This window comes from Diplotaxodon limnothrissa, linkage group LG8 (assembly GCF_057381915.1).
Source record: "Diplotaxodon limnothrissa isolate DT_005_m linkage group LG8, D_limnothrissa_male_GT1.1, whole genome shotgun sequence".
In the NCBI taxonomy this organism is placed as follows: Eukaryota; Metazoa; Chordata; class Actinopteri; order Cichliformes; family Cichlidae; genus Diplotaxodon; species Diplotaxodon limnothrissa.
The window spans coordinates 1,896,558-1,921,606 of record NC_140603.1 but is presented as its reverse complement, the minus strand read 5'-3'; the positions used below and the strand labels follow the sequence as shown (position 1 = coordinate 1,921,606).

The 25,049-nt window shown below is 43.4% G+C and overlaps 1 protein-coding gene and 1 pseudogene across 1 annotated transcript in view; one reads left to right on the top strand and one right to left on the bottom strand.

The window, feature by feature from the left end:
• Positions 1-25,049, bottom strand: part of LOC146626096 (RNA binding protein fox-1 homolog 3-like) — a 171,604-nt gene that overhangs the window by 65,559 nt on the left and 80,996 nt on the right. Inside the window, exon 3 of the mRNA XM_085361150.1 lies at positions 3,050-3,196. Coding sequence (XP_085217276.1) covers positions 3,050-3,196 — 147 coding nt within the window. The remainder of the gene's footprint in view (positions 1-3,049; positions 3,197-25,049) is intronic.
• LOC146626097 (uncharacterized) lies at positions 18,560-24,059 on the top strand (annotated as a pseudogene).

The window sequence follows — 25,049 nt, the reverse complement described above, 5'->3', positions numbered from 1 at the left end:
ATATGCAGAGATTCAGCTTGTGTCTGTCTCACCTCTGTTTGAACTCGTTTATAAGCCTCTGTGTAATGTTCTCGTATGACTTTCCTCTAACGGGTTTTACACAGATGCAATTTCATTTGGTGTAATGCTCCAACTATCGTATTTGTTTGCATTTTGGTGTTAGACTAGAAGACCGTAATGAAAGACTGAACCAGTTGTTTGTGATTTCCATTAAAGTGAATGGAGGAACCCACTGAAGTGAAACCTGAGTTACTCCTACTGCAGTGACACTGCTTTATAACCAACAACCCCTGAAGCTAAAACATTGACACTAAAAATAAAGAAATGGTGTGACCATGGGGGCGATTGTGGCTCAAGAGTTGGGAGTTCGCCTTGTAATCGGAAGGTTGCCGGTTCGAGCCCCGGCTTGGACAGTCTCGGTCGTTGTGTCCTTGGGCAAGACACTTCACCCGTTGCCTACTGGTGGTGGTCAGAGGGCCCGGTGGCGCCAGTGTCCGGCAGCCTCGCCTCTGTCAGTGCGCCCCAGGGTGGCTGTGGCTACAATGTAGCTTGCCATCACCAGTGTGTGAATGTGTGTGTGAATGGGTGGATGACTGGATATGTAAAGCGCTTTGGGGTCCTTAGGGACTAGTAAAGCGCTATATAAATACAGGCCATTTACCATGTGTAAGAGAGTCTGTTGTCAGTGCTGGGATGGTTCCCTGACAACTCGTTACATCCTTAATGCAGAAAACATCATTCATCAAAACAGACATTCTGAAGTAGCAAAACAAGTTATTTGGAAATTGTATTTCTGCATTACTGACAATGTTTCCATTTCACAAAGACAAAAAAGGAGTAAAATTAGCTGAAATGATCTCAGCAAAGTCTGACTCGTCAATTTGTGAATCATCTGTAATTTAGTTCACATAGCTGTTAAGATATATGGTTACATTAGTACCAGAAGGTGCATCACACTTTCCTGCTGTACATCATTTTAACCAACTATACAGCTATAAAAAATTTCTGTCATGACCTAAAAAAACAAAACAAATACATCAAACGTATGCAGAGACATTACTTTGTAGTCCCCCTCCCCGTCCCCGCCCCATAAGATGTATGTACCTGCTTGAATTTATTTCTTTTTAATATGTACCTTCCCAGTACTTGTATAAAATTGTATGTCATACACTTTGCATTATATTTTGTAGAAGAGAATTTTTCAGCGAAACCTACTTCCAGAAGAAGAAGGAGGCACTTGGAAACAGTTGTTGCTGTGCTTCCTGTCCTGCTCTTAACGAGGCTGGATGACCTCTGAGCATCACTGATTGTAGTGGGAACTAACAAATTGTCTGTCTCTTCTAATCCCCCTCTTCGGCTTCCACATTCGTGTTTCTTTCTTTCTCACAATTCCTTCTTTGCCTCTATCAGATGCTGTCACTACTTAATTATGTTGAAGTGTTTAGTGCCTTGGAGACCTCACTAAGTGAGTGGGAGAAAGTTCACAGTGCCACTTCTTTTCAAGATTACACTCTTTTAGACGCACACAAAATGAAGATGTCACACTTTATACACCTAATGAGGATAAATTCCCTAGTTGAGGAATCCCATTATTTATATCAACTGATGGACCCTTTCATCAACTCTTCATCAGCCCACAAAAGCCTTGTACATGACGAGGCCTGTGGGCTGTACCGACTTTGAGCAGATATTGAACTCCACCAGAGAAATGTGGAAGTTAGTAGATGTGTCAGAGAGGGGAAATCATACGATATTTAATGGTAATGGTGGATTTATATCAGTAAATCTATAGTCTGTGAATTGACTTGACTCTTAGTAAAAACCTCAGTTGTAATTCCATTGCTTGAGAGAACTTTGTATTTGGCACCAGAGGACATAAGAGAATATTAATTTTTATTGTTAAACCCAGAACACCAAAGACATACCCAATGCACAACCATTGTTACTGCTGCGTGCTACAATGTTAGAACACCGCATGTTTCACTTCTCATGACGTCACTTTTTTATTTGAAAAAGGCACAGCCTTTGATGAGGCAGTCAGCGTGATGCCACACACAGGAGTTTATCCAAGGAGAACAAATATTAATAATTGATAATAGTGAGCGATATTTTCTAAACGTGTCATGTGAACTGAGGGAAGACAGCAGGAAGGAAAGCTCAATACAGAGAGTGCACTTCAACCAAGACCTTACAGTAGGGCGCCCCCTGGTGGACTTTATAGTAGATCTACGAACAAAAAAGTGGATCATCAGAATTTGCTTAACTGATGGAAAAACCTGCAGTACAAATGATCGTAGCCCACTCACAACATCTTTGCCAGGAACACAGCAGGGACACACTCCATGACTGTAGTAACTGAATACACACAACACAATGAAGCGTTAGCGTGCCACTGACTGTTTTTAATGACCTGTTGCCTTTGATTAGTTTTTTGTATGACTGTGTGCTTATGCTGATGTCCTCAGTGTTCTAAACGTTCATAGAAACCAGTTCTTTGCTTGATATGAAATACTAAGATGTGTAAATACTTGTGCTATTGTGTACTTCACACACATGGAGAAATGCCAAAACTGCCTTTCATTGTTCTAGTAACAGTGACAATAAAAAAGCTATTCTATGCTATTCTATTCTAAGGTGTGTGTGATGCTAATGCTAATGCAAGCACATTGTTTTCTTTGTGTGTTTCCAGTGTAAGACCATGCTGATGGTTATAGTGTACCTATTCTGTTGTCAGTGGCCTTTGGAATGGAAATAGATGCAACGCTCTCGTACCAAATATTCAGAGGTAGGCAGCTGGGTGTTTAAATTATTCAACAAGCCACATGAAAATGTTCATGTTTACCCAATGTAAATAATGCATTGTAAATTTCTATTAAAATTCAGTCTGTAGACTACGGTTAACTTCTGTTTTTTAATTATAGCTATACATAAACAGACACATAGATTTATCTTTTCCTGACTGTATTTGCTGATGTTCTTTAAAAGCAGTGACTGCTTTTAAGTGCACAGTGGCACATAAATTATTGCGTGTCATTGTGTCTCATCTCACCCCAAACATTTGCCGGAGGTCAGGGTCCCGGAAGCGGAAAGGGATGTTAGAGACGTGTAACCTCTTGGGTTGCTGCTTCTCTAATGAATCGCTGGGCTGCAGGTGGAGCTGCTGCGAACCCTCGGTCTGTGCCACGTCCTCTGGATGCTGCAAAGAAAACACACAACATTCCACAAATTAGCCACATTTGTTTGCCAGTAAATATACTGCTATATAAACAAAATGTAATTAAATTAAAAAATAGGACAGATGTTAGAGGTAAGACTGCTAAACCTTTGTAGACTCAACAATCTGCATTAAAACAAACAGATCCTTTCTAATATGCAGTGACAGCTTGAGATGCTCTGGGACGTTGAAGGAAGGTCTTTAAAATGACTTTTAAAAAGAATTTCAAAGGATGTCTGTGAAGGTTCTCAGTCATCCAGGTCATCGTAGTCAAAGGAGCTTGCAAAGAAAAGCGTCTGGACTTCTTTAAGTTACTTGAAGACGTTTCACCTCTCATCCGAGAAGCTTTTTCAGTTCTAAGGTCAAATGGTGGAGAGTCCCAAGCACGACATCCTAGTGCATTTCAGACCCAGCAACACGCTCAGACAAAAACTGGTTCACCCGAAAGACAAAACGCCAAAACACAGACTTAACAATGTGGTGTATGCTGTACAGTGCAGCGAGGAATGCCCAGACCTCTACATTGGAGAGACCAAACAGCCACTTCACAAGCGCATGGCACAACACAGAAGAGCCACCTCCACAGGACAAGACTCAGCAGTCCATCTGCATCTTAAAGATAAAGGGCACTCTTTCAAGGATGCCAATGTTCACATTTTGGACAGAGAGGACAGATGGTTTGAAAGAGGAGTGAAAGAATCCATCTATGTCCACTGTGAGCGACCATCTTTGAACAGAGGCGGGGTTTACGACACCAACTCTCTGCCATCTATAATCCAGTTTTGAGATCCCTTCCCAGACGCCTTAACGCCCACTCACATCCTGGGCCATCTGACCGCAGGAATTCGCATGATAAGGTGGGGCCAGGTTTCACAATGAACTCAAGCGTATAAAGTATAAAGCACCTTGATGCAACTGTTGTTGTGATTTGGCACTATGTAAATAACTGAATGGGATTATGTAGTATTTATCTGCTGTCACTGAGCACTCAGACTGCATTTCCACTACAGAGGACAAGTTCCATATTATCTAGTTACACGGAGGGTGAGACAACACCAGCTCTCTGTCAGTGTGTGTTAGTTTTGGAGAGGAACAGACAGGAAAATGCAGTGTTATATTTGTAAAACAAAAGCTCCAGACCACTAACAAGGTGCATTTCTGCAGGTCAGCAGGGCAAAAAAGTCACACACAAAAAATCCCGAGTGCCTGCACCACACTGAACAAGAGGATGCTGCTAAAAACGAAACTACATTAAACTGTATCACAAGCATTAGACAGATTAACATTAATTTGGAAATTTATATTCAACTTAATGTAAAGAGCTGTTATCAGTTCAATAAGGAGAGATCATTAGAAGGAATTAAACATTCTTTCTAACAACAGCAGGAGCCCTGAGTAACATGGCGGAGATGGGGAGGAGGCACAAAAGCATCTGTGATGGAGAATGTTAGACGAGCACATGGAGAAGAGAAGAAGATGACCGGACTAGACCAGTCATGTCACAGCGAGCATGGGAAAGTGGAAGCAAGTTTTGATTAGCCAACAGACACTTGGGAAACAGACAGTGACTACATGTTTTACATGCATACACATAAGCTTCATCCTAAATATGTCACGGTCCGTGGAGATAGACCGTGTGGGAATGTGTGTGTTGGACCCAGACGCGAACACAAGCGAAGATGCAGGAGTGGATTAAACAAAAGCGAGCCTTTTATTATGGCTGATAACAGAACAAACCAGAGCGAGGGCAGTATAAGGGTAATAGTTCAAACAGAAAACCTAAACTGGACATAAACTAAGAAAAAGCTATGGCTGGAGATACGGAACACAGGGGGTGGTAACACAGACGACGCGACACAGACTACATGAAACACAGAGACTAAATACACAAGAGGGATGATCAGGGGAAGTGGCCACACATGGGAACACAGCTGACACAGATAAACATAACAAGACATGGCAGGAGTAAACAACACTGACGGGAGACTGTCAAAGTAAAACAGGAAGTACACAGGTGCAAACAGGAGGAGAGAGAGAGCACGGGCATAGTGGGCTGGGGAAACATGGAATGAAACAAGGAGGGGAGATGAGGGCTCACAGATACATAGAGGGGCACACAGGGGATAAAAGTCACAAGGGGAAGTCAAATAAGGAACACCACAACAGGACAACTTAGGAAACATGGCCTAAATAAGGAACGAAATACAAAAATACAAGAAACTAAGAATACTGGGCCCACATGGCCCAGGACCATGACAAAATAACATTATCCTCATTTGAACCGTCTTTTCTTTTTTCCCCATGATGTATTTTTTCATATGAAGAATGTGGACATGGATGACATTTCCATAAGTAATTATAAACTTAAGCTTTGGCGTCTCCAAACTGATAATATACGAAGTTCAAAACTTGTAGTGTTATGTGTAGATTAGAAATTTAGAAAAAAAGATACAAACATAAATAAAAAACAGAAATCACCCAATCTTACACAACAGTGAAGATGTCTCTCAAACTGCTGACCAGTGTTGGGTAAGTTACTTTAAAAAAGTAATTAATTCCTAATTACATATTACTTACTCAATATTGTATTTAAAATACTTATCTAATTACTGTGTCAGAAAAGTAATTAATTACTAATTACTTAATCAATATTGTATTTAAAATACTTATCTAATTACTGTGTCAGAAAAGTAACTTAATTACTAAATAAGTAATTTAACTAAATACTTCAAATTCCTATAAACCTTGAGTGGGCGAACAATAGAAATTAAACTCTTTAAATAATAAATAATTTTTTTAAAAGACAGAGACTCAGTACGCAGCGGTAGCATCTCTTCCACAATGTAGCCTGCAGTCATTTTTTAAGCTCACCTTCAGACGCTTTCTGTGCTGCTGAAGTAAAACCAGGTTTTGCTGCTTAGCGGGAGTTTCAGTGGAAAAGTAATTTAATTACAGTAACGCATTACCCAACACTGCTGCTGACACATGGTGCATATAGTAACTCATGCACTCTCTGAGTATCCATGCAGCTCACAAAGATGCAACAAAATCTCCAATGCAGATTGCATTCCAGTTGGCCGAGGCCAGTGCATCACCCGAATGAAGCTTCCCTATCTTTCAGCAGAGAGCTGACCTCAGCCAGGGTTTCTGGTTTGGGTAGATGGTTAGCTTCTTATGTGTGATGACATCATGCACACCTTTGGAGATTAGGCAGTAGATGCATAGTCCTCCAGCTCCATCTCACCCTCTGATGTCCTCATGAGGTCTAGGCTGCCTAGCATAGCTCTGTCAAAGTGTTGACACTGACTCTTTCAGTGAAAACTGGTATTTCTCATAATACCATAATTCTTAAAGTTGTGTCAGTTTGACATTGAAGACACTGAGTCCACAAGAAGGACCGTGGGACCAAAAGGAGCAATCTAAGAGTGTCCCTGCTGCAAGTGGTCAAGAGGTAAACAAGGCATCGGGTGGTCAGGGTGGCAAAATAATTATTTCAATCATTTTATTGGTGAAAAACAGAAAAAATACATAGATGTTCTTTTTTTTGTTTCTTTTGCAAATTGGGAAGCAGCAGCTGGTTAACGTGTGACACTCCAAAGACGCCCTCTCTGTCCAGTTTATAGATGCATCTGTTACTCATATTTTTATTAGGTTACATTGGAAATGGTTCTGGTAACTGGAAGCATCCTGCAGTTAGACTTCTCCTCTCGTGTTTTGTTGTGCTGGATTATAATTTCCTTTCAAATTCTTTTGGTGGGCAAAACACAAACAAGAATATAATGATTTGATGCACAATGAAAGAAATAAAAAGAAAGAGATGGAACAATGATGTCAGCTAAACCTGAGCGATCAATGAAACAATGAAAGAGAAGTGCTGAAGGTAGCAGAGAGAAAAGGAGAGAGGGTGTGTGTGTGTGTGTGTGTGTGTGTGCGGGGTGGAGTTTAAAGATGCATGAAGGCCAAGTGCTGAGTGAAGTGAGGGCAGAACATTAAGAATCTCTTTTGTGTGTGTGTCCTGGGCTCACAGTGGTAGCAATAACTTGGCAAGTTTATGGCAGTATTGTTCTTTTGACCACATTGGACACTGTGGTCAAACTCTCAATTTTACAGATGATCATCAATAAAGAGGAGCTTAGCTTAGCTTAGAGTGTTGGATATGTAGAGCACCCTTTGGTGATAATGTTTTGTTTATCTATATGAAACAGATCAAAGAAACGGGCTAATATTTTATACAAAGTGTATTAAAGAAATGCTTTTTTGCCAGGTTTGTATTTATTGTTCATTTCAGTTCAGTTCAAATCAGTTTTATTTACATAGTGCCAAATCATAACAACAGTCGCCTCAAAGCACTTTAAATGTTAAGGTAAAAGCCCTACACTAATACAGAGAAAACACCAACAAGCAGGCTACTCTATATGAACAAGCTCTTGGCAACATTTGTGGGAAAAACTTCCTTTAACAGGAAAAAACTTTGAGCAGACCTCAGGAAGGCTGTGACCAGTTGGGGATCAGGGGAGGGAGACAGGACAAAGGACTTACTCTGCAAGAGAGCCAGAGATGAAAAGTAACTAATAATTAAATACAGAGTGATGTACAGACATGATAAGCGAAAAGGGGGGAGAGAAGGAAAAACTCTGAAGGTGGTCTATATGTAATGGGAAGGCTTTAGGACCCAGGGGACCCAATGGAGGGTATAAAAGAGGAAGTAGCAGCAGGTGCTCTTCATTTGCACTGACAAGCGGCTGTAAACAATGGTTGTGTGAGTAGGTGAAGAGCCTGAGAAGTTTTAATTGTCTTCTACACAAACAGTTGTTTTAAACCTCTACAGCAGAGGTTCGAGTAGTGATTTTAGAAGATAAGCCAAGATAAGACAGGTGTGCAGCAAACACAGTTGTCTGCTGGAGGGCAGGCTGCACATGTGAATTTGTCACTGTTTTTTCCTCCTCCTTTTTGTTGCGTTTTTGGTTTTAGTAGGGTCACCTTTTAAAACAGTTTTTTATGCCGGGTTTGTTTTTATTTCTACTGGGCTGGTGCAATATTAGTCGGGCAATGTGCAATCCCAGAGCTGGGCTCTTACCTTAGGGGAAGTAGGTCTTTTTAGAGGTGCTCCGTGTGGATTTGCGGTGAATAAGTTTTATTAAGAGTGATTTTAGTGCCATCGATTATTGCCTGAACGAAAACACTTAGTGCATGCAATAAGTGTTCTGTTGGGCTCGTATTTATTTGGGGTGGATTTGTTTCTTTTAAAGCAACGAGCATCTGGGACCACCGGGGTAGAGCAAGCCCACAGGTGATGGCTGCATTGCTTGCAGGTTGCACCAATAAGACTATCTTGTGGTCGTTAGTGACCTGTCCCATTTTGATGTTTTAGGCCTTTTGCAAACGCTTTGTGTTATTTTAAAATAATAAATTTTAACGTATCTGACTGATATTGACCCTCTTGTCCCGTTTATTCTGGGCTCGTTCCTGTAAGAGCTTTGGGCCTGAAAGTTTGCACAAGTAGTATAGAGGCCCTTAGTGGCTACTCGGTGGCTTTTACTCGCTACATATAATTAGGTAACACAGCTGGGTCAAGTGATGGCTGTTAACAGCACAACTGTTTATGGGAGCAGTTAATGACTGACAAAGATCCTGATATTACAACAAGATAATTCTGGGATAACAATGAAATATGTCAAATATATGGATTTTTTTTCCCCTGAAATTCAGCAAGTGAATTTCAAGTCTGTACTGTTAAGAGTGAAACATGGTAAACACAAACACTAATCCATTTGTCATAGAAATTAAACACTTACGTTGGCTCATTGAAAAATATCCTGTTAAATATCTTCAATTACACCTCACTTTTGACTAAACTACACCCAGTAATGCAGCTAAATTTGAACAGCTTCAGCAAACATGGATGATGGGTCACAGAGTCTTAACAACCTCTTCAACATCTATTTGGAACATGAGCCTGCTTTGTGGGGAGCCATAGCCCTGCCTCCCAAGAAATGAAGCAGGCATGCAGGAGATCCAGGCCCGAGAGCCCACGGAGGACCACCGAAGGGGCAGCCACACCACCCACCTAGAAAAGAGTTAAGGAGAGCCCCAGATCGGGATCACCCAGCAGCCACAGTGCAGAAGTGCAAAAGTGCAGGCGGCTGCAGCAACGTGCCCACAGGCGGTGACGTGCCCGCAGGCTCTGCTGGCAGCCAGCTGGGCCAGAGTGGAACGAGCTCCAGACCCAGAAGCCTGAGGTTCAAGGGGGGGTGCCAAGCCAAGCCCCACCAGGCAGCCACCAGGAGTGAGCACCTGAGCGCCCAGCCCCGGACACCGAGAGCCACCAACGCACCGACAGTTGAAGGCATCAGCCACTGGCAGGGAGTGTGGTGGGGGGAGATAGGCCCCCAGACCTGGGGGGGGGGGTGCCTGAGATGTTCCCAAAGAGATGCAGTCTAAGACTGACCTGATACACAGACACAGACATGCATTCCCACCTCATGCACACATATACAAATATCCAGCACTCGCCCATCATGGAGACACACAGAAATGGACACTGTACACACACTCACACTCCCCAAACATACTCTATACCCGGGGTCCAGGTACCCTCGCGCCCAGGGGGGGGGGGGGGGATCAACCCCCAGACCCAGGAGATGCTGCCCTTTTCCCTTGGGTTGGAGACAAGCAGACCGACCCTGGTCCTGCAGCAGCAGGGAGGGCCCGCATCCCCAACCAGACGGCCAACTCCTCATCCTGGCCCCCTCCCCCCAATGGCAAACAGAGAATGGAGGTGGGAAGACCCCATCCTTTCCTCTGCCCGTTCAGATGTGGTGGTGCTGCTGCGTGCTGGAGGGCATGGTGCTTTCTGCTAAAGAGCAGCAGGTGTCAGCACAGCGCCTCCCGAAAACCCTCAATGTCTACATGCATTTAAAAGTGGGTCCAGAGGTGAGGTTAAATACACAGATTGTCCTCTGGACGCTGTTTAGTGTGCCCAACCCCAAGGCCCTATATGTATGTGTCTTGAGAGTTTGAGTAATGGGGATGGCTAAGTTGAGGCACAGGTGGCCAGAAGGGGACAGAGGAGGAATGCCGACCCTGCACCTCAGTGACAAACCTGTACCTCAAGGTCCTGCATGTGTGGGGGTGTGATGGAGCAGGAAGAGGGAGGCAGTTGGGGATGGGGAGGGAAGGAACACCAAACCCTGGTCCTCCAGTAGCAGCCCTCACAGACAAGACAGACAGCGTTGTCTGTGAGGGCAATGTGCTGTTTCCTGATCTTGCTGTAGCCACGTTTGTGGACGAGCTCGCGCACAGACTTCCCCAAGCAATGTGAGGCTCTGCAATTCTGAGCATGTTGATTGAAGCCTTGTTCAGCTTGACAAAGACACCATTTTAGATCTGGTACAGAACTTGGGGCTCACGCCATTGATGCCTCTGATGACAAAGGCCAGTTTGGGCTCAGCTGGCACATAGAAGATTCCCACTTTGCGAGCCATATGGCCCATTCATATCTCACGCCTGTACATCTGCCTGTTTTCGTTGTGGTACTTCTCAGCCCTGGTCACCCAGGCCTTTCGCCTTTTCAAAAGGCTCTCAGGGACCAGCGGAACCTTTTTTCCTGTGTCCGCCACTGTGATCACCGAGGGGGGGTGGGGGCAAAGTGCCCGCTCCCTGGGGCCAGCTCCCCCGCTGACTCCAGTAGGCACCCCAATTCCCTGGAATCCATCAAGGGCAGAGGGCCTGGGCCCATCCGGACCGGGGCCCACAGTAGCAGCACCGCCAAGCCCCACAGAGCCCGGGGTGGCCCACCCGACCCCACCGCAGAGGAAACTACAACCACACCAGCATTCAGTCAACTCCATACTACATAAGACAATAGACACCCACCTCTGCTAGATTTCTCCCCCACCTGCATAGTGAACTCCTGGAGAGCAGAGACCTCCTGCAAAGGATGTAACAAGTGAATGTGAGTGTGAATGGTTGTCTGTCCTTGTGTGTTAGCCCTGCGACAGACTGGCGACCTCTCCAGGGTGTACCCCGCCTCTCGCCCTATGACAGCTGGGATTGGCTCCAGCACCCCCCGCGACCCTGAAAAGGATAAGCGGTAGCGAATTGATGATGGATGGATGGATGGATGATTTAAAATGGAAAAAAAGGAACAGTAGATAAAATCAGTAGTTAAAATGTAAGTTTTGAAATTTAGCTTAAAAGTAAAACAGTGCAGATTTGGTGTTTTATTCAAATGCAGCTGAGAACAGGTGAGTCTTCAACCTGGATTTAAATAAACTGAGTGTTTCAGCTGATCTGAGGCTTTCTGGGAGTTTGTGCCAGATATAAGGAGCATAAAAGCTGAATGCAGCTTCTCCATGTCTGGTTCTGACTCTGAGAACTGATAAAAAACCAGATCCAGATGACCTGAGGGATCTGAAAGGTTCATACTGGGTCACTAAACCATTCAGAGCTTTATAGACCAGCATCAGAACTTTAAAGTCTATCCTCTGACGGACAGGCAGCCAGTGTAAAGACCTCAGAGCTGGACTGATGTGGTTTATTCCATGTTTCCCCAGCCCGCTATGCCAGTGCTCTCCTGTCTCGATGAGAACAGCTCCACTGTTACTTTGGACCTCTGTGTACTTCCTGTTTTACTTTGACAGTCTCCTGTCAGTGTTGCGTTACTCCTGCCGTGTCTCGTTATGATTATCTGTGTCAGCTGTGTTTCCTGTGTGCTCCCACTTCTCTCGTTAACCCTCTGTGTATTTATGTGCATGTCTCCCTCAGTTCAGTGTTGCCCTGTCAATGTCTCCTCCCCGAACCTGTGTGCCTTTCTGTGTTCCCTCGAGCCTTAGTTTAGTTTTGCCAGTTTAGTTCTGTTTCTTTGTAAAGCCTGCAATAAAGCAGTTATTTTGAGTTCAGCTCCTGTCGCTGTGAGTTTTGCGTTTGGGTCCTCATCTGCCTCCACACAGCTAGTTAGTGACAGTACGACGCAACAAGTCATGGACCCAGGAAACTCCCTATGGAATCGGCAGGGTGCAGACTCCACCTTTCCTAACGAGAAGAGAAGGCAGGAGGCTCGGCATGCCCGGGAGCGCGAGTCTGCCTTTTATGGGACTCGATTGGGCCGCGGTTTTGAAAACACTAAGACTGTGCATTCAATCACGGTTGTTAAGGGAAACAAGTTACCGTCCGTCATGAGTAAACTGATAGGGGAGCTCAGATTGAATATTCCAGAGTTAGTTTTGCACCCAGTTACTCCAGACACCACCTGTGTTAACTCCCCTACCCCTGTACCTGCTGAGTATGAGACTGTGGATGGTGTTTCTTCACTCCTGGACTGTGTTGCTCACCAGCCTGCATATTTAGAAACAGTCTATGAAAATGCTCCTATCTCTGTAACTGCTCCTTCTGAGCCAAGAATTACAGACTCCGAGTTTGCTATGCCTGGATCCATCTGTACAATCACTGTTTTAAAAACTGCTAATTCTAACTTGAGCAACTTAAGTACAGCAGAGTTGCTAAAACCAGTCCGCCAAAAGTCTTTGTTTGCTAAAACTGTGTTTGGCTCCACTAACTTGGTTTTCCCAGTGTCCGTTACTGCTCCTGAGCTCAGCTCTCCAACTCCAGTACCTGTTCCAAGGGCAGCACGGGCCCAGCTTTCCCTTGCACCCGTATCAGTTCCTCGGGTGAGGGTGGCTGAGGTCCAGCTGGTCCCTGCTTCTGTCCCCAGCCTGGCAGAGGCTCCGTTCATCCCGGCACCCGTACCTGCTCCTCGGGTGGGGTTGATGGACACCCAGCCTCAGCCAGTTGAGGACAGCGTTGTGCTGATAAAGCTTGGACAGACTGTTTGCACTGCACAACCCCAACAGTTGCGTCTCAAGCCAGCTGCGTGCCCTGTGCAGCTACAGTTAGCGTCCGCTGAGCCAGAGGTCTCCGCACCTGCTTGCTCTGCATCTGTTCTCGCTGGGGGTTCAGGAGAACCTCTCCAGCCGCTCCACGTCTCCTCTGGGGGTTCAGGAGAACTGCTCCAGCCGCTCCTCGTCTCCTCTGGGGGTTCAGGAGAACCGCTCCAGCCGCTCCTCGTCTCTGCTGGGGGTTCAAGAGAACCGCGCCAGCACCTCCTCGTCTCTGCTGGCGGCTCGGGTCAGCCCGGCCAGCACCTCCTCGTCTCTGCTGGAGGGTGTAAGACGCCTCCGTCTGGTCCTGCCTCCATCTGGTCCTGCCTCCATCTGGTCCTGCCTCACTTGGTCCTGCCTTTCCTGGTTCTGTGCCCACCAAGCCTCGACCAGTACACCCGACGCTTGAGAGCCGCCGCCATCTTCCACGCGGCTGGCCTCCGGACCCGCTCTGCCGCCACTGCCACTTTTCACGTGGCCAGCACCCGGAACAGCTGAACTGAACTTTTGTGGTGCCGACCTTCTGTTCTCTATGGACACTGCTTCCCTGCATTCGAGCTGTTTTTGTTTTTCACTGTTTTTGTGTATTTCTGGGCTCAGTTTTGGACTCTTGCTCCTTGTGTTTTGTTTGGTTTGTTTTGGTATTTATGTGCATGTCTCCCTCAGTTCAGTGTTGCCCTGTCAATGTCTCCTCCCCGAACCTGTGTGCCTTTCTGTGTTCCCTCGGTCCTTAGTTTAGTTTTGCCAGTTTAGTTCTGTTTCATTAAACACTTTGGTCAGAGCGGTTTCAGTGCTGTGGTTCTGTCTAAAACCTGACTGGAAGGCATCATAGCAGTTATTCTGTTTTAAGAAGTAACTGAGCTGTTGAGAAACTGCTTTTTCAATGATCTTACTTAAAAATGGGAGATTTGAGATCGGCCTGTAGTTGTTCATTTGTGTCTTGTCAAACTTGTCCTTTTTCAGTACAGGTTTTATTACAGCAGTTTTTAGTGGTTCTGGAAACACACCTGACATTAAAGAAAAGCTGACGATCTGTAACAGGTCTGACTCTAAAGTCTTTGAGACCTTTTTGAAAAAACTTGTTGGCAGGACATCTAAACAGCAAGAGGAGTTCAGTTGACCTAAGATGTCCTCCAGGTCTTTGCTGTTAATAGGGTGAAACTGTTTCATGGTGTTTAAACAGTTTTTTGGTGGACACAGTACATATCCTTGATCTGCTGTTGATGTACCAACTGCTTGTCTAATCTTTTGGATTTTCTCTGTGAAGAATTTGGCAAAGTCATTGCAGGCCATGGTCGAATGAAGTTCAGCTGCCACTGACACAGGAGGGTTTGTTAGCCTGTCAACTGTAGAAAATAAGACCCGAGCATTATGGCTGTTTTTAGTGATGATGTCAGAGAAGTAGGACCTTCTTGCATTCCTCAGCTGTAAATTATAATTGTGAAGTTTCTCTTTATAGATGTCATAATGAACCTGGAGGTTTGTTTTTCTCCATCTGCGCTCAGCTTTCCTACACTCTCTTTTTTCATTTTTCACCAGTGTGGAGTTTCTCCATGGAGACTTCTTCCTTCCAGAGATAACCTTCACCTTAATGGGAGCAATAGTGTCCATTACATTTAACATGTTAGCATTGAAGCTATTGACGAGCTCATTGACTGACCCTCTGGGCAGGTCAGGTGTTAATGGGAAGACCTGGTTAAAGATCTCACTACTGTCTTCAGTTATACACCGTTTTGTGATCACTGCTGTTGATATATTTGTGTGGGCTGAGATTTTACTTTCAAAGAAAACACAGTAATGATCAGACAGGCCCACATCAGACACAGTAACCTTTGAAATGCTCAGGCCTTTGGAGATCAGTAGGTTGAGAGTGTGTCCTCTATTATGTGTGGCCTCTGTTACATGCTGAGTCAGCCCAAAGTTGCCCAGAGTGTTACTCAGGTCTTTAGTCCCTTTGTCCTGAGGGTTGTCCACATGGATGTTAAAATCCCCAACAATAATTACACTGTTAAAAAAATCCGTAAATTTAGGGGTCCCTTTACCGTGGATTTGCTACGGATTCGCTCCGTTTTGCGAAATACGGAAAGTTTGCTGTTGCGCAAGGCAGAATTTTCTCCCCCAGCCAGAATATTCCGACGCCATTACTTTCAGTGCGGTCAGTGCCTACCTAAATTTCTGCAAGTCACAAGGAAAGTTGGAAACAGGTTGGTTGTGTGGAATGAGAATGAGAATGGAGTGCCACCTTGTTCCCCCTCGTACATTAAATTGGTCTCGATAGGCAGTTGGTAGTGGTATGTATGTGAGTGGATGTTTGCTGCTAGCTGCGTTAGCATTAGCCAGCCGCCTGCGCTTCGTAAGTACGTCAAAAAACATTTTTTCCCTCCCTCTTACATGAAATTTGGTCTCGATAGTCAGTTGGTAGCCATGTGTTTTTCATGGTAACATTTGAATGTGTGGGTTTTGCGTTATTTTGAAGCGTGGTTTGCCCAACTAAAGTTAACGTTAGCCCATAAGTTGGATGCGCGCGCGCGCGTGTGTGTGTGTGTGTGTGTGTAAATTAGCCACATGTGTGTATTGTTATAGCTCGCTGTGTTACGTTAGCATGCAACTGAACATGGTAATAATTAAAAGGGGTGATAGTTAAGTAGAATCAGATTTCATTGCAGAAAACATTGCAGCCCAAAGAGAGTGGCCCATGCAGCCCAACGCAGATTGCTTATTTGAAGGTACCTGAAAAGTGAATATGCTTCACTGTGCTGATATAAATTTATTGTTTTCATATTGATTCTGTTCTGATTCTGGCTATCCTTCAATTGGCAAATTCAATCTCTTAAAAATGTTGACTTGTAACATTTGTGGCTTTAACGCTCGGTCTTCGACTGATTACTTGAAACACTGCCGAACACACAGAAATAATAATAATGTATCTTTTTTATGTGGCCATAGGGATTGCAGAAGGAAGTTTAACACATACAGTAGCCTTGCTGTGCATATGTCACGAGCTCATGTAGACAGAAGGAGCACACAAACATGGAACCGTGATGTGTCTGTACAGTTAAGGTGCTTGTTTAATTTTTGCAGCAGTGAATATGATGATCTTAAAACTTTAAAGTGTCATTTGAGTGGTCACATAGATGAGGGTTTGACTGTAACATGTCCCTTTGATGGATGTTCTAAGACATTCAATGTAAAGTCATCCTTTTTAACGCATATTTCCAGATACCATAAAGGGTGGGATGTTACCAAGATAGCCCCAGTTCATATATGTGAACTAACAGAACGGTCTTTCCAAGGTGAAGGATCACATGTAGAACCTGAAGAACCTGAAAGTTTTAACACTGATGCAGAACAAAGTGATAATTTCTGCAGTGATCAGGTGAAAGACAACTTCACAGAGAGTCTTGCTCAGTTTTACTTGGGATTACAGGCAAAATATTTGGTTCCAGCCTCCACAATAACAGAAATAGCAAATGAAATGAGAACTATAAGTGATATTCAACAGGAATATACTGTGGATGCACTAGCCTGTGAACTGGGGCAGTATGGTGTTCCAAAGGAGACTGTAACATCTCTTGGGAATAGTATATACGAGCAGAGCCCTATGCACAAGGCATTACATGAAAAGGGTCATTTAACTACGCAACACAAGAGGCTGAAATATTACAAGTCACACTATGACTATGTTGAACCTGTTGAAGTCTTTCTTGGATGCAATCGCAGTGGCCAGAAGAGGCACTATCATTACATCCCAATACTGGAAACCCTCAAAGTAATTCTGAAACAGCAAGGTTTAGATCAGCACAGTCCTAGTTCAAATTCTGAAGATGATGTACTGTGTGATGTCACTGATGGGTGGGCCATCAAATCCAATGCCATGTTTTCCTCAGACCCAGACAGTTTAAAGGTAATGCTCTTTCAGGATGCTTTTGAGGTGGCTAATCCACTCGGATCTGCCAAGACAAAGCATAAAGTATTGGCTGTCTACTTCACACTTGGAAATTTTCATCCACACCAACGATCAACTGTTGATCAGATACAGTTGGCATTACTCTGTGTAGAGAAAGATTGCAAATAAGATTTTCAATAAGCTAGTGTCAGACTTGTGTGAGCTGGAGGAAAGGGGCATATCTTTCAATGGAAAAATATATAAAGGCACTGTTGTGTGCATAATGGGCGATAATCTGGGCTCCCACATGGTTGGTGGCTTTACAGAAAATTTCAGCACAGCTCAATATTTCTGCAGATACTGTTTGGCAACAAAAAGTGAATTTCAGTCGAACCCTCTCACAGTTTTCACTCATAGAAATCCAGCTGATCATAATGAGACTGTGCGGTTTCTGGAAAGTAACGATGAAGTACACACTCATCACGGTGTTAAATGTGACAGTGTTTTCAACAAACTGTCCAACTTTCATGTGTGTCAGCCAGGCTTCCCAGCTTGTTTAGCTCATGATCTGTTTGAGGGGGTAGTAGATTATGATTTGGCATTGTTTTTGCAGTTCTTAATCAGAACACAAAAGTGGTTCAGTTATGAGGTTCTTAATGAAAGAATCAAATCATTTCCTGGTGAAAGCATCAACAAGCTAAACACTATTCCCACTACAGGAGCCAGGCTTGGAGGACATGCAGCCCAAAACAGGTGGCTTTTGAAATTCTTGCCTGTTTTGGTGCATGACACAATTGAAGATGCTGATAATGAAGTATGGGGACTTGTACTACTTCTGAGGGAGCTTGTTGAATTTGTCTGTGCACCTCGGCTCTCAGAGTTGCAGATTGCTTTCATGAAGGGACTGATTGAACTGTATGTGGAATTGAGGCAAGAGCTGTTTCCAAGAGTTCAACTTAGACCAAAACACCACTATCTGCTTCACTATGCACACTTGACTTTACAATTTGGCCCACTCATATATACTTGGACAATGCGCTTTGAATCAAAACATTCTTATTTTAAAAGGTGCATTAGGGCAAGTAAGAACTTCATAAATGTAACCAAGTCTCTGGCTGAACGGCACCAGTTGCTTCAGGCTTATCAGTCTTGTGGTACCTTGTTTCGTTCCCAGGTTCATGTCTCAGACTCAACACGGTTCTACCCAGAGCTCTATGACCAGAACATAAAGACAGTGGTTGGAGAATTTGATTTGAACTCAAGTAACTCAGTTGTCACAGAGAGTGTGCAGGTTAAAGGCACTACATATGCAAATAGAATGCTGGTCTTACTGAGCTACGCAAAAGGACTACTGCAGTTAGGACAAATAGCAAGCATTTTTGTAAAAAATGAAACTACTGTCCTACTTTTGCTTCGAGGGAAAACTGCCAGCTGGATACCTGAGCTTGGACTCTATGAACTTGATGAAAATGCTTCTGACCTGTTCAGTTGCCATGATTTGAACAAACTTGATGATTATCATCCACTTTATTCTTACCAGAGAGGTACTCGGTGGCTCATTCCTCTTAAACACACACCAACATGGAACTTGTGAAAAACTATGTCAAGAAAGCAATGCCATCGCTCAGTAGCGATCAGATGGATACACTCATGGCTAAACTGGAGGAATTAGGAGTTCTCTCTGTAGATGACCTGAGCCTTGTGGACCTGGAGGACATTAAAGACACTCTGCCATTCATTCAGTGCAAAAGATTCGTCAGAGCTGTCAAAGCATTGGAAGCAGGTGAGTTTTTGCCCCTCTGTTTTAATGCAAGTTTTCTGAAACTACAAAGGTTTATTCCAAAAATGCAAAAAAAAAGTTGCCATCAGCTGTACATGGCAATAATTACTCTATAATTGGTTTTCATAATTAGGTCCATTTGTATTCCTGGTTGACCCAAACTGGACATTGAGGACCAATGTATTAATTGATTTGCAACAATTGTGATGTGTTTAATTTATGGAGATGTTTGTCATGTCATCCATAGATTCACAAACTCCACCGCAGTTCACCCGGCCTGGCGCCTCATCAACACCTGAACCACAGAGGTTTCAGCTGCCCTCAACACCACCTGAGACAGCCGACTCCCCATCCCAAGACACATATTCTGTACCATGTCACAAATTTCCCTCAAAAGTCATGGATGAGTTACGTGAAAAAAGTACATAATGGGGAAAGACAGACGAGAGATGGTTCGGATCGTCGCTGAAGATTACCTCCATAAACACCCAGGAAGACCTGGTAGACAAAAGCTGAGGGAACTCGCCAGTATGACTGTAGGACAATATCCTGCCTCCTTCAAGCTGACAGAGCCGTTTGGAAACAAACCTTTTGCAAAAGGATGGTTCTGAAACTCTCTTTCGTCAGCTGGAACACAGAATTAAAAATATGAAGAGGCCACAAAGCTCACTGAAGAGGCAAGCAGGGGGTGAAAATTCAACAAAGAAAAGGCCCAGGAATTCAGATCTGTATGGATGTGTGGCGTGGGATCCAATCATTGAGGGGGCCGTGTGTAGAGAAGACCTGCTGTCTAAACGAGATGAGTTGAAACGTGCCTTTCAAACCCAGGATCTTCAGGTGGGTCTGCAATCATCCATTACAGATACAGAAAGCTTTATTAATCCTCGAAGGGCAATTCGGTTCCTACAGTCCACCATCTAGACATACAACCATTCACACAGCAATAGTATATAGCAGGAGTAATGCGATAAGGTCTGGGTCCAAGTACAATTTAGGACACATTGTGAAATTGTAGATCGTCTGTAGATCACTATGCCCATAGTCAATTGAAATTGATACCCTGTTTTATTATTTTAATTGGTTAGTTTGACTAACTGTTCGACTGTATGTCTAACTGCCTCATACAGTGGGGCAAAAAAGTATTTAGTCAGCCACCGATTGTGCAAGTTCCCCCACCTAAAATGATGACAGAGGTCAGTAATTTGCACCAGAGGTACACTTCAACTGTGAGAGACAGAATGTGAAAAAAAAATCCATGAATCCACATGGTAGGATTTGTAAAGAATTTATCCGTAAATCAGGGTGGAAAATAAGTATTTGGTCACCTCAAACAAGGAAAATCTCTGGCTCTCACAGACCTGTAACGTCTTCTGTAAGAAGCTTTTCTGTCCCCCACTCGTTACCTGTATGAATGGCACCTGTTTGAACTCATCATCTGTATAAAAGACACCTGTCCACAGCCTCAAACAGTCAGACTCCAAACTCCGCCATGGCCAAGACCAAAGAGCTTTCAAAGGACACCAGGAAAAGTATTGTAGACCTGCACCAGACTGGGAAGAGTGAATCTACAATAGGCAAGCAGCTTGGTGTGAAAAAATCAACTGTGGGAGCAATCATCAGAAAATGGAAGACATACAAGACCACTGATAATCTCCTTCGATCTGGGGCTCCACGCAAGATCTCATCCCGTGGGGTCAAAATGATCATGAGAACGGTGAGCAAAGATCCCAGAACCACACGGGGGGACCTGGTGAATGACCTGCAGAGAGCTGGGACCAAAGTAACAAAGGTCACCATCAGTAACACACTACAACGGCAGGGAATCAAATCCCGCAGTGCCAGACGTGTTCCGCTGCTGAAGCCAGTGCATGTCCAGGCCCGTCTGAAGTTTGCCAGAGAGCACATGGATGATACAGCAGAGGATTGGGAGAATGTCATGTGGTCAGATGAAACCAAAGTAGAACTTTTTGGTATAAACTCAACTCGTCGTGTTTGGAGGAAGAAGAATACTGAGTTGCATCCCAAGAACACCATACCTACTGTGAAGCATGGGGGTGGAAACATCATGCTATGGGGCTGTTTTTCTGCCAAGGGGACAGGACGACTGATCCGTGTTAAGGACAGAATGAATGGGGCCATGTATCGTGAGATTTTGAGCCAAAACCTCCTTCCATCAGTGAGAACTTTGAAGATGAAACGAGGCTGGGTCTTCCAACATGACAATAATCCAAAACACACCGCCCGGGCAACAAAGGAGTGGCTCCGTAAGAAGCATTTGAAAGTCCTGGAGTGGCCTAGCCAGTCTCCAGACCTCAACCCCATAGAAAATCTGTGGCGGGAGTTGAAAGTCCGTGTTGCTCGGCGACAGCCCCAAAACATCACTGCTCTCGAGAAGATCTGCATGGAGGAATGGGCCAAAATACCAGCTACTGTGTGTGCAAACCTGGTAAAGACCTATAGTAAACGTTTGACCTCTGTTATTGCCAACAAAGGTTATGTTACAAAGTATTGAGTTGTATTTTTGTTATTGACCAAATACTTATTTTCCACCCTGATTTACGAATAAATTCTTTACAAATCCTACCATGTGGATTCATGGATTTTTGTTTCACATTCTGTCTCTCACAGTTGAAGTGTACCTCTGGTGCAAATTACTGACCTCTGTCATCATTTTAGGTGGGGGAACTTGCACAATCGGTGGCTGACTAAATACTTTTTTGCCCCACTGTATCTTTAGGAGTCATCTGTTCGAAAATTGATGACTGAAACATATCCCATTCAGCGTGAAATCCTCAACGATGATGATACCACTATTGCCGTTGTAAAGGACGAGTGGCCGTTCCTGTTTGAAGTTCCTCACCTGTTTGATCATGCATCTAAACTCCTTGGCTTCTCTGTACAAAACAAGCTGGCACAGGTGTGTTTTTATTGTTATTATTATGATTGTGCTGTGCTGCTCCATATGGAGAGAATTTTGTCTTTATTAATCAATCAAAAAAAGATTTGCAACCAAAAAGAGAGTTGAGACCAAAAAAGATAAACTGGCAACCAATCAAATAGAATAACTTGGATGAACAATCAAATGGAATAGATTTGAGACCAAAAATCAGGAAGTGACAACCAAAAAAGCAGGACATTTGAGATCAAAACAGAACAGGTTGCAAATGAAAATGAAATAATTCATTTTTATTTTTTTCAAAATTCTCTCCATAGCTCCAAACGAAAATTAGTGTTAGTCTTATGTACTTGTACAAAATTAACACCTTGAACCTTGAACAGGAACTTTCCAAAAAAGAAAAGGGGATCAATGACTTCCTTGACTCCAAAGGGATGAAGACGGGCGAAGGTCCAATACAGCTCATCTGTGGCATTTCAAAATACTTCAAGGAAGACTCTTATAAACTCTTCCACAAAAAAGAGGTAGATGTTGTAGATTTTAAACTGTGTGCAAGATAATTATTTGCATCCAGTGGTGAACCAAGTAACCAACCACAGTAGGAAGTATAGATTCCCCTAATTGTGCTGCTGATATTCTCTATAAACTCTCTATCTATAAACTATTTACATTAATGTTTGTGCATAATGGCTACCTCTGTCTGATGAAGACACTAGCAGATAGTCAATTTGCCAGCAGGTTTGTGTGCACTGGAAACATTAATTCATGTATCATGTCTGTCACCAAAACAGATCTCTGCAGATCCTGAAGTCGAACTCCCAGTGACCCCATGCATCCTAATCAGAGGTTTGTAGTTAAATCTTTTTTTGTATCCCAGCAAGCTGTTGTTAGCTGTTGTTATAAGCTGTTGTTGTGTCATATTTATTAAAGAAATTTTTGCTTGCCTTAAAATATAGGATTTTTTTTTTTTTGTAAATGGTACATGGTTTTTATCTGTGTTTAAGGTGACCAGCAATTCAAGATTGCTGTTGATGGGTTACTTGTCAATGACCACATCACCTCTCCCATTGTGGCCTTGAGCTACGTCTTCTCCATGTTTTATGTCTGCAACGTCCAATACCCACCGGAGATGGCTTTTACTCTCGAATTCATGCAAAGGTAAGCACTCATTGTTTGGAAATACTTTGTAAATGTGACTTTGCCGTGCCTTTCTGCACCTGACCTGCTTTTTGTCAATCTACACTAAACCCGTTTGTCTGAGATGTACAAGCTCAAAATGTGTCGCCACATGCTGTGAGCTTTTAGATCAGCTGTTATTGGTTTATGATCCCCCTGAATATGGATTTGTTCGGAGATTTTGTAGCTCCCTGTTGAAGACTATTGGAATAAATGTGTCATATCTTTTTAAAGGGCAGGTAACATGCTTTCTGCTTTAAATAGTGTCCTAAGTCAATCAATAACAAAACAAACATAACATGATTCTAGTTGGGAAATGGAGCAAAAACATATTTTTCTCAGAATGGTTTGTTCACACAAAATTCGTTTGAGCTATCTCTTTAAAACCATTAGCACCTGAGACCAGGTTATGTCAGTGGTGGTCAAACCTTTTCATGTCAAAGACACACAAACTGAAATTTATTTGGCTGCAGACCCCAAACTCAAAATATGTTGTTTCAGGGACCCCCCCCCCCCCCCCCCCCCCCCGAAGGAAAGACTAAACATATTAATTTAAAAAATACTACATAGTGGATTCATGCCCAAATGTTAATACTTGTACTGATGTGTAACGTGCACTGAATGTCACAGTTTCTCCACTCCATGTTTGAATAACCCCCAGGACAGTCCGTGTTCAAATGTGCTGTTACACCTTTTGATAGGACAATGTCAACTGTGTTTTCTATCCCCTTCTGTGTTCTGTGCATTTATAATATCCCTGCATACACATTGAGGATGCATGCTGTCATGTGTTGGTGATAAGCAGACTTCTCGCCCTTGCAAACATTTCTGTATATGCGCAGTGTGAATGCATGTGTCTTGAAAAGACAAAGGAAGAGATAAGCTTAGCCACTGGCACCAGCACCACAACAACATTGGGTTCTAGACAGATGGTCAACTAGAATGATAGAGAGGTTCACACATAGGGGCATAGTGAAGAAAACAAATGTAGGATTTTATTGAACTGCTCCACTCCTGTCAAGCCACACTACACGTGCAAACTTTGTCTGCATATCACTATTGTTTTGTTTTTTTTCCTCAGAGTTTTCTTTGGGGTCAATCCTGAGCGAGGCTCCAAGGCAGAGAAGAAGGGGAAGAAACGGCACTTCATTCCTCCACAGGTGTGCAAGCTGGTTTCTCAGCTGAAGGAATTTGAATGCAAGCAGAAGGAATCTGAATGGGCCATTTGAGCTGTTCTCAGAGCTCAGAAAATACCTTTTTGGACTGAATGTACACACACACACACACACACACACACACACACACACACACACACACACACACACACACACACAGGCAAATCCAAAAACATGGGGCTTGGGAGTAGAAATACAGATTTTTACAGTATTAGGTGAGTTCAGATGTTTTAACTAGATGCCCACAACACACATGCTGCAGTTTCAAATCCCCCATGTTAAGGGGGAGGGAAGGTGGGTGATATTTGTCATTCCAGTTAAGCTTTTCCTGTCATTGTGGAGTTGGAGGTGTAAGTTTTAAATTTTTTTTTAGTTTTAAGTTGTTTTAAGAGTTTTAAAAATCTCTTTATGGCATGTTGCACAGTCATCCTTCTAAGGTCATGGTTGTTATTGCTGCACTGATGTTTTATAGAAAAGTTGTATAATGTAATACTTCTAATGTTCTATTTGTTTTTTGTAGAAAGGTCAGCCACTGGTTGCAGAGCTCTGCCTGTCGGTGTGATATGTGGAGTTGGAGGTGTAGGTTTCTGCATCCTCCTGGAGGGGGCTCCTCATTTTGCACTGACAGGTGAGACAGCAACTGCAATGCTGGCAGTTTTATTGTCTTATTTTGTCATTGTCTTTAACAAATCAATTTGTTATTAATGCCTGTCAGCCTGTGGATGCTAAAAAGTTGCTAGATTTGGCATCTCCCTGTTAAAGGACATGGCTGTATTTCTTTGAGAGAACAGCTGGTTTATGTATGTAAAATTTCTCTGAATGTGAAGGTGATGTTCTGAATGTTTTAATGGTTGTAATGTAAATATTGCAAATCATTCACCACAAAAAGTGAAATCACTTTAAAGCACTGGCAGCTGTTAAAGGAAATAAATAATTGCTGTGATTCTACATTTGTGCTTTATTGATGGTAAACGGTATAGAGAATGGTACAGAATTAAACATTTTAGGATGACTGAAGTGTCCGTAAATGGTATGGATTGAGTA